Source organism: Eutrigla gurnardus (genome assembly GCF_963514095.1).
Source record: "Eutrigla gurnardus genome assembly, chromosome: 9".
NCBI classification, from domain to species: domain Eukaryota; kingdom Metazoa; phylum Chordata; class Actinopteri; order Perciformes; family Triglidae; genus Eutrigla; species Eutrigla gurnardus.
The window spans coordinates 11,624,845-11,638,358 of NC_139923.1; the positions used below are offsets into that span (position 1 = coordinate 11,624,845).

The 13,514-nt window shown below is 39.8% G+C and overlaps 1 protein-coding gene across 2 annotated transcripts; it reads left to right on the forward strand.

Moving 5' to 3' along the window:
- The first annotated feature begins 118 nt into the window (after window positions 1-118).
- On the forward strand, window positions 119-12,147 carry LOC311018040 (tyrosine-protein kinase CSK-like). 2 transcript variants are annotated; one of them, XM_084016777.1, is made up of 13 exons: window positions 119-513; window positions 5,766-5,835; window positions 5,939-6,052; window positions 6,191-6,303; window positions 7,915-8,134; window positions 8,703-8,796; window positions 8,915-8,980; window positions 9,680-9,779; window positions 9,883-9,973; window positions 10,048-10,121; window positions 10,356-10,551; window positions 10,657-10,743; window positions 11,219-12,147. In XM_084016777.1, exons 2-13 carry the CDS (start codon window positions 5,821-5,823, stop codon window positions 11,402-11,404), a joined length of 1,356 nt encoding a protein of 451 aa, XP_083872903.1. In that variant the 5' UTR covers window positions 119-513; window positions 5,766-5,820; the 3' UTR covers window positions 11,405-12,147. The 2 variants fall into 2 exon arrangements, with proteins under 2 accessions (XP_083872903.1, XP_083872904.1); XM_084016778.1 differs by lacking the exon at window positions 119-513 and adding an exon at window positions 1,735-1,801.
- Window positions 12,148-13,514: the final 1,367 nt, after the last annotated feature.

A 13,514-nucleotide genomic window follows, 5' to 3' on the forward strand; every position in this document is an offset into this window, starting at 1 on the left:
GGACAGAAATGCATGTATTGATCCATTAACGCGCATGTGCGCCGCTCAAACAAGGTGGGGCAAACAAAGTTGAATGTTTCTGACGGGGAAAGGAGTGTCTAAAAGTACACTCACGTTATTCTCCTATTTACTTCATCGCTGCGTGTAACCGGTTGAGTTATCGCGCCTATTTTTTGTCCCACAGAAGGACCCGTCGAGACTGCAGCGACACATTTGTAGTAAAGTACATTTTCATGACATAAAGCGGATCTTCCAAATGATGTTGACGGGAGGCGCGCCGACAACAGCCTTGGGAGGTTTGAACGAGATGCTTTCAGACCGCTGAAGTCACCTGAGGCAGATTTCATTTCACTTCCTCATCGGGACTTGCTGTGTTGTGCGCTTCGACATCAACAGACGGTTATTTATTCCGTGAATGGGAGTTTGTCTGCCGTCGCTCAGATGAACACGCACCTCGGACAGTAGAAGAAATCACCTGCTGACCCAAACGTCTCTGTTTTTGCCTGCAAACAGGTGAGTTAGTTTTTTTTTTTTTTTACAGTGGAGTTGTTGTGTTGTTGGCATACCTTTCCAACACAGAGCCGACCTGTCAACGTTGCACACTTCTCCCTGTGTTATTGGTGACGTTTATCAGAAAACATTGTTGTTGTGGCAAGAAGGCCTACATAATAATCAAGTGCTTTACAGTCAAACCAAAAATACTCTCAATAGATATGTGATTTCCTTATTAAAATCCTTCAACCTGCCACTTCCTCTGCCTTGCTGGGGTGCTGCAGCAGCTGCCTCGTGCAACTGCTCTGTCACAACATGATCGATAATAGTATTGATCTGATGACTCAAGATGGGACATCATGACACTTAGTGACTTGCAAAGCATGGCTCCACTTGCTGGAATGTGTGACATGTAGTGGGGTTATTATCCAATGGTTTGCTTTTGCATTTTCTGTCTGTCAGTCTCAAGAAACATATATCAAAAAACCGGAAAAGCCACACACACACACACACACACACACACACACACACACACACACACACACACACACACACACACACACTCACACTCAACAAGCTCAATGGAAGCATTAGAGAGAGGAAGTGAGAACCTCTTGGGTCTGTTTTGGGGTGATGACCCTCTCCTGCTGACACAGCTTAATGAAAAAAGGCTGAAGCCTGACTGCTGCTGGCATCACAGTCGTCCATAGAGCATTCGTCTGTGAAGTGTGTGACCAAACTGTAAAGGAGGGTGAAGCTGGTGACACAAGTTGATGAAACCACAGCTACGCTGTAATGCCTCATGCATGGCTGCAACAGCAGAGCAGTATTGTACACAGTGTGCATAGCACCTCAGCAAGGAAGTGTCCGTCCACCACTCAGGCACCGCAGCTTTACCATACATGGTGTGTTTTTTTTAACGTGTTTATTTAGTTAAATCATCAAATACCCAAAGTGTCATAAGTGTCAAGACCTTCATTGTGTTGTTCGAACTTTGGATGGTAGTAAAATGCAAAGTTTATTGTAAGGCCTCGATACCAAATTAAGGGGAATTTCCCCTTGATGTTATTTATGATAAATATGATGCTATTTTACATGCATAAATGGAAAACGGACCATTAATAAAGTGATACATTGATGGCTGTGCTGCAGGGCCTACTGGACGTGTACTTCCTGTCTTATATCCTGCAGACAGTTGTTTCAGTGAGCAGCGCTGCTGCATCGGAGTCCAGCTGTTGTCCCGGAGACAGAGGTGATTTCCCCCTCTGAGGTGCCTCAAGAACATCTGCAGGCTTTCAGACACAGCTGGGTGAGCTTTTGGCATGTGCTCTTTCTTTTTCTGCACATTGCTTACCACCCATGTCGGTTTGTATATCTGCCAGATAAAAGCTCGGGGGACCTGGACGCAAATCATTGTTTCCTTCTCTCTGCTCTGGGCCCTGCCTGCCTGCTGCTGTAACAGTGATGATAGCAGCAGCATCAAAGCAGTCGCAGAGTATCCTGAGACTGGAGGGTCAGGCTGAGGGGTACATTACCCAGACCCTCCCTGTGGCACACAGTCAATAACACAGACACGATGCTCAGCATACATTCTTACTTCTGGTTGTGTTGGAAGACATATTCAGATTCTTTAAGTTAAAATACCTATTCATTCAAAATGCTACTTAAGTAAAGCACTTTTACATATATAAATGCCCCCTGTGAGTGACATGTTATATGATTAACATGCATCATGTTACTGTAGTACTTATCAAGGTGGACCTAGTTTTAGCTACTATCATTTAGTAGTTTCTTTCAGTGGTTCCCAATTTACGGGTCAGCTCCTTCAAAATGTCATAAGAAAAACTGAAGGGATTGTGAGATTATTAATATTGTATGAAAGAAGAAAAAATATATTCTGTTACACTTATTTGTATTATAACGTTGTTGGTAGGGGTGAGTATTGGCAATAACCTCACAATACGATACGTATCACGATATCACAATATTGCGATATAAATAAAGATGAAAACACAAGTACCTGTATATGTACATCAGATGATATTGATCAGAGGACAAATTGAGTCAAAACTATTTCATTCAAAACAGTCTCTGCATTTTATTATTTCCCATACAATTCACTGGAATAAATATTGAAAAGGATAAAGTACTGCATTCACAACACGTCTAAACATGAATCTAACCCTAACCCTTAAATCGATCTTTGTTGAAAAATCGATATTGTATTGGGCGGCAAAGTATCGCAATATATTGCTGTATCGATATTTTTACCCACCCCTAGTTGTTGGACTTTGCGCCTTGAACACCTATTTAGATGAAAACATAGAGACATTGCTGGAACTGCTCATAGACTGAAATGTGACAAGTAGACGCTGCTTTGTTGTAAGGAGTCATGAGCTAACACAAACGGTGGCCAATGATTTGATCTTTATTCAAGCCTAACTTAATCATATGTTTTTGGTTTTTATGTTAAGTGTTAATCTGCAATGTACTCCGCCAGATAACTGCAGTGGATTGAAAAGTACGACATTGCTTTTGAGTGACCACAGGACCTCCCACCATCCACACTTCACTATATACCAGCTGCTTTTGCAACACCTCGAGCCATCAGCATGTTCGTCTCTACAGAGAGACGAGGGAGTGGCAGATTTAAACACGACCAAAGAAGATATTTCTACATTCCTGTCCTGTCTTGCTTTGTGCAGTCAGGCTACCACTGATTTGTACAGTTCAGACTACAAGTTGCACAAGACAAGAGTCAAAAGTTGATCAACCGGTTTGGTTTGAACAATGGGATTCTTATCAAGTCCAATAATATGCCAAATTGGACTATAATAGCTGCATTAACTTTGTCTGAAGACATATGACACCTCTATTCGGGACTTTGGAGTGAGTTTGTGCTCTTTCCGGACTCCATTCACATTTAGTCTGTGACCGAGTTTGCTGACTTCCTGTTGCTTTCAGTAACTTATGTCAGACGTCGTAAATCCTGTTGCAGAAAATATCTCTGATAGCAATCGCTGAATCATGGCATTTTAAAACGTTTTACAGGTGAGGTTATTTTTATTCTATGTTTAAAAGAGAACATGATAATAACTCACCAACAGACACAAGTTGATTGTATTCATCGAATATATCGTGAAGTACAATTCATATCTCCAGACCTGCAGAACTGAATCATAAAGCTACTCACTGTACAGCGTCATTGAGTCAGGGGTCAGGAGAAGCCCAGGGGTCAGTGGATATTCAGCCGACTCACAATAATGGCCTTGTCCACTTCTTGAAAAGAGCAAGCTGTGCTTCCATGTAGAGCTCTCTGGACATGGCAATGTGACACCATGACAGACTGAGAATGCTGTGTTGCATTCACTGTTCCAAAAGAGAGGAATTAAAACGTTTTGTTGTGTGTCTGCCTTGGCCCCATTGATAATAACTAATCACTCTGTCCTGGCAAATTCTGCTACAATTGACACATTCGGTTTTCAGAGCATCACAGACATGATTTCCTGCTTCACGGTATGAGAAATTTGAGTCAGAAGATGGATTTCTCAACCAGTTTCTATGAGTTTTAAGCCACGCGAGCCGCATCGCTCAATGCATGTCATCAGTCGGTCCACCACTTTGGTCCAGACTGAAACATCTCAACAACAATCTGATGGATTGTTATGAAAGTCAAACATTGACACAATCCTACTGACATTCGTGATCCCATGACTGCACTTCCCCTCATCCACTAACAGCAGTTTGACTTTTGTTATTTAGAGTGAAATCTCTTGACAAGTGTTGGGTGCAGGCCATTCATGGTCTTCTTTTCAACTTGATGATTTCCTGACTTTTTATCAGTTCGGCAAGTCTTAAAATCTGAAGCCCAGTGCACTTTTTAGTCTTCTAATGGCTGTATTTTTTAATAAGCAACATCATTAATCCACTACCAATTGTTCAATTTTCAGTCTTCTTTTATTGTTGTGACCTTCTACACACTTCTGTGGAATTTCAAAGTGTAAAGATGAGATGGGATGAGCAGATGCAAAATGGGGATGTCGTCGCCGGGTTGATGGGCGTGGGAAATGTTGCCTGATGGACAGCTGCAGTACTCCATGGGGGACTACATCCTGTCCATCCTCATCATACTGAGTGATGACAGTCCTCTCTGGGACACATGAGAGTTTATAGTCTCACATTTGGTGTCTGTGAAGAGGCTGGTCATTTATTTCAGTGGGTGACAAAGCAGACATTCCAGATTATGTTTTCAATCAGAGAAACATGATTTTAAAAAGAAGAGTAAGTAAAGTATTGGTTCATGTTTTTAAGAATCCCACAGTCTGATAGTTACAGGGAGACCGCAAAGTAACGGACGTGTCGGAGGATGTGACCTCATGTAAAGTGACCGATCTATCGGAGGCAGGATTTTCCCTCAGCTCGGTCCATTGAGACCTACCACTTCTCCATGGGAACTGATACAGGAAGAGAGGAAGTGGGGTTTTGAGCATGACTTAATCCACAGGTCATCAATCCGTTGTAACGCCTCTGTTCTTTGTTGATTTGTTTTTGCATGTATCATGGAAACACTGCCCCAGGGTGACTCAGACCCAAGGTTATAGTCGCAGTGGCTGCTTTATTGACGTGAAGAAACGCTGGGCTGGATGAGTCCCTCGGGTCTGGTCAGATCTCACCACAAGTTTGCATTCCAGCGCTGAAGAGAGCTATCTTGATTCCTCCGAGGGCCAGTCATTGGGGCTTAGCTGGAGAACCAATGTGTGTCCATTTTTGGTCAAAAGTAACCATACAGAATGCAATGTAGATCAAGTGTTATGCCGTTTATTCATAAAGAGAATAGTACTCCCAAAACATACTTGGAATGTAGATTTTAGAGTTATTATCCATTAACACACTGAACTGAAGTCCCATTTTTCTGCATTATCCTGCGTCATGGAAACATTCTGCCGGAGTTGTGAAAGTTTAAAAAGGACGTCTTAGTTCTGCTTTCTGTATCAGCAAGTTATTTTTACGCCGTCTGATCCGACACTCAAGTGCATTCTGATAATAGCTGCCTTGTTTACTATGAATTGAACATCCACAACGACACATCAGCACCACAAATTCACTCTTCAGTCTTTTTTTGAGAATTTGTTTTTGGTTCAGTGAGTATCTTTGAGCATATGTGAGTACTAAGTGTGTGTGTGTGTGTGTGTGTGTGTGTGTGTGTGTGTGTGTGTGTGTGTGTGTGTGTGTGTGTGTGTGTGTGTGTGTGTGTGTGTGTGTGTGTTGACCAGCTCTAATGGTAGCAGCTAGAAAACATCGCCTGTGAGAGGAACGAACCACCTCACCATGACAGAGGTCCAGGTAAGATAGGCCTCCTGTGTGCATGTCAAAGCCCAGATACACATCGCGACATGTCCCATGAGTCATTTGTTTACTAATGAGCGATTTGCCCATGTTCCTGTAGACTCCATGGCCACAGGGTACGGAGTGTGTGGCCAGGTACAACTTCAAAGGCACATCGGAGCAGGACCTGCCCTTCAATAAAGGAGACGTGTTGTCTATTATTATTGTCACAAAGGTAATGTTTTTCATGAGCCCAACTTATGTTCCATTATCTTCCTTCTGAGTTTTGTAGTATGCTTGTGAATATGAGAACACATGTCATGTTGAATTTGAATTTATTTGTTTTAAGCATGACTCACGTGTTGTGTTTCAGGATCCAAACTGGTACAAGGCGAAGAATTCCGCAGGTCGCGAGGGAACGATTCCAGCCAACTATGTTCAGAAGAGAGAAGGTGTGAAATTCGAAGGCAAGCTGAGTCTAATGCCGTGAGTACACAGATTATTATAATCTGTTTAGTCCTCATAAAATCTTTCACTTTCAAAGCAAACAGGATATGGTTCATGTATGTGCTGTCTAGATCTCACAAGTTGCCACACTCACGTTGCTCAGTGTGGCGTCTGAAGCAACGGCTAAAATAGCTCGACTTTTCCCCCTTCCTATGGCTGTGTGAAGCAGATGGGCTATTTGTCGTGGCAGCGGCGCTGTAGTTATGTGAGTGGAGACCACAGTTGGGTCGGGCTGTGTTGTAATTGCAGTGCACTTGTGTCTGTTTCCAGCTCGGCTTTGCTTGAGCTCTGCGTAGTTTCCTGTTGTTTCCTTTCTATCGCAGACTGAAGTAATCTCAAAAAATCTCCCCATTTGTCCACATGACGGGTTTCCGTGTGCATGCATGTAAGCGTGTCAATGAATGACAGGTTTATTTATAGAGCTTTTGATCATAAAATGATGTCTCGAATGACTTCATGGAGAGAAAACTACCAAGACAACAACAGCCACTGGCGAAAACATACAAAGAAAGGTCGTGCGAAACTGATGAAAATAACAAAATCTAGCCATTAGGAAGACATACCAGCAGCCACTCTTCACCCTAAATCATCACTTATGTTTATGCATGTTTACAAACACACAGTACAAGGTCTTATGCATACAGAACAGCGTGGCTGTGCATCCGGTCTCTTGTACAGCAACTCCTTATTTACATTAAAATCATATAAATGATATTAAAGAAAAGTTGAGAGTGTAATGGTTAAGGAGATCTAGGGGCATCTAAGTGGAGTGTCTATGAGATATTAAATACAATCGATATTAATACAGAACTGAAATTGATTCGTAGGGAAGCTGCTTCAGTTTCTGTGGGAAAGGAAGATACTTTTTTCCCCTCAGCCTTCCAAAGAGCTGGCTTTCTGTGTGGTATTTAAATGTAACTTTCTCTGGAGCCAGATGCAAATGGATTTACTGAACATTCTGTGACCCTCTCAGTAGAACTGGTCACGGTAGATATGCAAAATATGACTGTAATCTTTACCTCTGGATCTCCAAAACAGTATTTGTTTTATTTGCATTAATGGCACATTTAAGGTTAATAATAAGATTGTGAATCGCAATAAACAAGGAGGGATGAAAATGTCTCAAAGGCTTTTGGAAAATGGTACAATTACATTTGGCCTTCTCTGCTTTTACACGCTGATGTTGTGATTAATGCCTCTTAAAACAGTGCTGACAGAGGATATACTAATATGCTTATGCTAAAAATAGATTGAGTGGACAAAATATCAGATCCTCTTCTCAGTATCATTATAACGTGGTATAATTCAACTCTTAAACAGAATCCAAAACTCAACATTAAAACTTCACAAAGGGAAGCTTTATTGCAGAACTGTTGTGTTGTACTGCATTCCTTTTAGATGTTGTACCTGTTATATGCTTTGTAATGTAAGTAGATTTCAATCGTTTGGTTTGTATAATGTATACATCATCATTTTAAGGATTGTTGTGCTACATTTAAAACACTGTTTAATTCACAGTGATGAGATCTGTGTTGTGGTGGTCTCTTTTCTTTTGGATGCTCTTCAACCTCTCTGGTCTTCCACTCCCAGATGGTTTCATGGGAAGATAACGCGGGAGCAGGCAGAGCGGTTGCTTCACCCTCCTGAACCAGGCCTGTTCTTGGTGCGAGAGAGCACCAACTTCCCCGGCGACTACACCCTGTGTGTGAGCTGCGACGGCAAAGTGGAGCATTACCGCATCGTCTACACCGACGGCAAGCTCACCATCGATGACGAGGGCTACTTTGAAAACCTCATGCAGCTGGTTGAGGTGAGAGATTCAAATTTGGGTTGGTTTTATAAATACAACAAGGTGTTTCTCACTCCAGTGCTATATAGAGCTTTCGTCTACTGTATGTTTATTGTATTTTCCTGTTTTAGTGCCCTCGTGTTTCTGTGCTACCTCATAGACCACATACAGTTCCTGGAACAAATAATGAACAGGAAGTGTCAAAGAGGAAGAGTGCATGCCGAGGTGCAGAGTTCTAACCTCAAAAAGAAACCAGCCCTTTTACTCTCAAAATGAGTCATTTTCCTGTCAAGCATGCTTATTGTGAACAGAAGCATTCTATTTATTCTACAGAATAATGAATTAAGTCATTTTAGTCTGACCTCTATAAGGGTAAAAACTGTCAGCTGCCCATTATATATTTAGTTACCTTGACTACACAGCCCTCTGTTGGTCATTCTGGAACACTACTCACGTTTTCAATGCTCAAGTTTTATTGCCCCTAAACTGTGGTGTTATTTTGTCATTTGTGTTTTTATTGAAGCTCTATCAATGGTGGCACAGGTCTATGCTTACATAGTCTATAAAACATTGTTTGCTTTCTTTATAGCACTACACCAAAGATGCAGATGGCCTGTGCACCAGACTAATAAAGCCAAAGCTGGAGGAGGGGACGGTGGCTGCTCAGGATGAGTTTTCCAGGAGTAAGTCTCAATTTCCAATTTATGCAACCGTGTCATGGTAGCCTTTTTTTTTGTTAATGATGAGCTTGAACGAGCCTGTTCTGTTTCAGCTGTATATTCATCTTTAATTTGCCAACAGGTGGCTGGTCCATGAGCAGAAAAGACCTCAAGCTGAAGCAGGTTATTGGGAAAGGAGAGTTTGGAGGCAAGTAGCTTCAAGTTTACACTGCAGAGGACAAGGGCCCAGTTTTATTTTATATCTTACATGTGGATGGGCTCAGATATGGATTATGAAGATGTTAACAGGGAGTAAAAATGGAGCATGACTGGTTTTAAATTTTAAAGTACACTATGTAAAGAAGTATACAAGTACAAAAATTGAGCATTCACTTAACATGTTTTGTTACATTTGTACAAAGGTTTTGATAATAGTCAAGTAAAACAATAACCATACAAACTTGCTGAACTACATTAAATTCCAGGTCACTAACTTTTAACAATGAAACATTCCCTCATGTCCCACATGGTTGAAATGAATGTTTTTATTGTATTATTGTTGGTTTTGTATCAAGAAGAAGGCAAGGCAAGGCCATTTTATTTGTATAAAACCTTTATGAAATTCAAAGTGCTTTACATAAAACAAAAAAAACCAAACAAAAAAACATTAAAACAAGCCAATAATAAAATAAAGTTCAACATTTAAAAATTCAAAAGATAATTAAAAAATAAAATAAAAATAAAAACAAGAATATCAAGGAATAGAAAATTCAGTGCATAATAAGAAGTTCATAGATAGTATTGTTTACTGAAAGGCAGCGGCAAACAGGGCGAAGAAGGGTGAATGAAAGTAGACAGTGTTAGATGTGAGTCAACAGTTCATTGTTATTGTTTGCGATCATTCCAGATGTCATGGTGGGAGACTACAGAGGGACCAAAGTAGCTGTGAAGTGCATAAAACATGATGCTACAGCGCAGGCCTTTATCGCTGAGGCTTCTGTCATGACGTAAGGAAACATGACATATTTTATGACAGTGTTATTATTTTTTAGAACCATAAATTAACAAGGAATATGTAAACTGCATAACCTGTTTGTGTGCTGCTCACAGGCAACTACGGCACGATAACCTAGTGCAGTTACTTGGAGTCATCGTAGAGGAGAACGGGAGTCTGTTTATAGTTACTGAGTATATGGCCAAGGTAGGTGGCAGACTCACTATGTATCACCATCCAAAGTACTTTTATAATAATATCACTTGTCTGTTTGATTGCAGGGCTGTTTGGTTGATTACTTGCGTTCCAGAGGCCGGACGGTACTTGATGGAGGTGCTCTCCTTAATTTTACACTGTGCGTAAGACTGCAGCTGTCTACATCCACAATTATACTGTAGTAAAGGTACACTGTGTGGTTTTTGATCACTAGTGGAGCTGTTTTGATGAGCGGACCAGTGTCGCCTTAAAGATGGTCCCTGTTTTATTGGATTACCAAGAAATTCATTCTGTATGTTTTTGATCCCAGGGTTGATAGTTTAAGGCAAAGAGTCCTTCGGGGTTTGAGCTGTGGTTTCTTGTACTTTTATAGAGACGTCTGTGAAGCCATGGAATACCTGGAAGTCAATAACTTTGTCCATCGAGACTTAGCAGCCCGCAATGTTCTTGTGTCAGAAGACAACATGGCCAAAGTCAGTGACTTCGGTCTTACCAAGGAGGCGTCTTCCACTCAGGACACCGCTAAGCTGCCTGTGAAGTGGACAGCACCAGAGGCCCTCAGAGAAAAGGTAGGCTTGTTTACAAGGACTGCTGCATGTTGAGTAGTGAGCCACATGTACTTTCCACTGGTTGAAAATACACTCTAAGATGTATGTCTTTCTCTTAATCAATAGAAATTTTCCACCAAATCAGACGTTTGGAGCTACGGTATTTTACTTTGGGAGATTTACTCCTTTGGTCGAGTGCCTTACCCAAGAATTGTAAGTATTAATATTTGGAAAGAAGCATACACAACATGTTAAGGAGGATTTGGGGTTTTGATTTAAGAGTGAGATTAATCAGCAATGAATTTACAGTATTGCAGTAATACTTCATACTAAAGACTACAATTTTGGTGTGGTGTGACTTTTATAGAACCTAACAAAGTAGAATATATGTACTATCTAAAAAGGTTTTCTTTCAGGTAATGTACACACCTGAAATTAAGTAACAGGATTAAAACAATGGCTATAGACTACATTCCTCTTTAAGGAAAATGTGAAAAAATTATATTTTGTTTTATTTTGTTTAATTTAGTTTTAGGAAAAGTACTGTATACTGTGTTGACTGTTTTTTAACTAGTCACATGGCTTGTTCTCCCTATGGAATAGAATACAGGGATCATACTAGTTTGTTTGTTTGTTTTAAATGATGCTTTCTGTCAACACTCTTCCTACAACTCTTTCCATCCTCTAGCCATTAAAAGACGTAGTGCCTCGAGTAGAGAAGGGATACAAAATGGACTGCCCAGACGGCTGTCCTGAAGTGGTGTATAACATCATGAAACAGTGCTGGAACTTGGATCCTGCTGCTCGACCAAGCTTTCAAATGTTGAAGGAGTGGCTCCAACATATCAGCCAAGGGATGGGAAAAAAACTCTGAATGAGACATCTGACAGAACAGACACAAAACGTGACTCTCTCTGGACAATAACCTAAGAGGGGAAAAATTATTTCAAAGGACTTTTGTTTTATAAGTTCACAGCAAAAGGTTTGCTTTCACATATTGTCCATGAACCGTTCATTAAAACTGTCAACATTCCTGTTTCTTAGCGTCATCCCTCAATATGGGTAGGTTTGTTAAATTGCAGTAACTCTCTAATTACTGACTCAGTTGCCTGAGTGAGTCGTTCTGCGCTTGGTCATCAAGAGGGAATCCTTAACTGTCATATGGACGAGTCTTTCCGTAGAACACAGTGCTGCCTCAGACCCACAGTGCCTTGACTTTTTTAAATAAATGTTTCATGTTGTTTATGATGATATCCTTAGTCTTACTGGTGGCATCAGCACGTTTTGTGATCATGTAGAGTAGACCGTATGAGTTGACTGAATCCATGGTATCCGTTTCAAAAGTGGGAATACAGTTTTGTTACATGCTGTGTTGAATTTTACATTTTCCAGGTACACCTTTTTGCATGAATGTTGAATTATTTGTTAAAAGGACTAAATTTAGCGTTATTTTTTCAATGCCATATAATGTCAATATATTTGGAGTAAAAAAAGGACTATTTTTTGACTTTAAGCTTTACTACAGATATAATAAGACCATTCAACTCAGTCATGTAGACATCATTTTCATGTATAGAATTTTCCATCTCATATCAATAAATATTTTTGGGGATTAAACCACATTTTCTGTATTTTGTTTGTTCTGATAAATGGAGAATGTTAATACATTTACTATGCTGCCAAGTTAAAATATTTGCTATTTAATTTAGAAGTAAATTATAATTGAAACGTTTCTGTAAAAGTTTACCGTAATATTCCTAACATAACACTGTACTTACAACTGGTACCAGACCAATTTGGAGATATTTTATGGATTATTATCATGCGTTATGCAGAAAGAAATAATTGTTCTGCAATTAAACTACATACATTAGATAATTAAAATTTAAGATAGTAAAGTTTAAAAAACAAAATGTTTTTCTGAAATAACTCAAAATACCAAAATGTAAAAGCTGTAGTCACGTTGTAGGATACCTGTCTCTCAGCATTGCAACACATTTATTTATTTACTTGTTTTAATTTGTTTTTTTGTAAGTGTTATTGCGGCCCTGTGATAGACTGGCGACCTGTCCAGGGTGTACCCTGCCTTCGCCTCAATGACAGCTGGGATCGGATCCAGCCCCCTCATGACCCTGAATACAGGATAAGCGGTAGACAATGGATGGATGGATGGATGGATGGAAGTGTTATTGCTGTAATCTGGTGCAGCATACACAACAAGACAAGTAATGAGCTTTGTGAGAGTGAGATGGTTATATGTTATCTTACCATTTCTTTCAGCAAAAAAAAAAAAAAAAAATCAATCATCAACATTAGTTTTTATTTTTTAACTTTTAAAGGGAGAAATTAAGGGGAGATAAAGCTTTTATATCAATGGAGGTGGAAGAAACTGGAAGACGATTGGATGCTTCCTCATGCATTCCTAATTGTGAATAAGGTGAAGGAAGTGTCCTCAAAATGATTCATATACATTGCCCTACCGATTACACAGCGATAACTACAGGCAGATACTTAAAAACAGACATGAACTCAATGAATATTCAGAAAAAAAAATTAGACCTATTTGGCATTGTTTTCACACCAAGGAATTATGGCCATGGAAGTTCTACAGATTTGTCACTGATGATATCGTAAAACTATTAAAATTGATAATGATATTAATATGAATTTAAATTTAGCAATAATAAAGATTATAATAAAACATTTTATTATTTCCCTGAAAGATGTTGAGCAATATGTGAAATACTTTCTAATTCGACTAACAAAAAGGCTTTAAGACATTTGTATGTTTTATTCTATTTTTTGTCTGGTGTGATATATCCCTGGCTCAGGGGCGCAACTATATACTATCCCATGTATATTGGATCTGTATTTTGTTCTTTTGTTTCATAAAAAAAAATGAAATGCCGTAAATGAAGTAGCGGAACGTTAGCGAGGTGAATCCACTGCAGTACTGGGGACTTATTTTCGGGGTGCACTTGATG

Excerpts from the sequence above, each read along its gene's own strand:
- LOC311018040 (XM_084016777.1), top strand. Across the intron at positions 9,780-9,882 it reads GCTGAGGCTTCTGTCATGAC|GCAACTACGGCACGATAACC; the intron begins GTAAGGAAACAT and ends TGCTGCTCACAG. Across the intron at positions 10,122-10,355 it reads GCTCTCCTTAATTTTACACT|AGACGTCTGTGAAGCCATGG; the intron begins GTGCGTAAGACT and ends GTACTTTTATAG.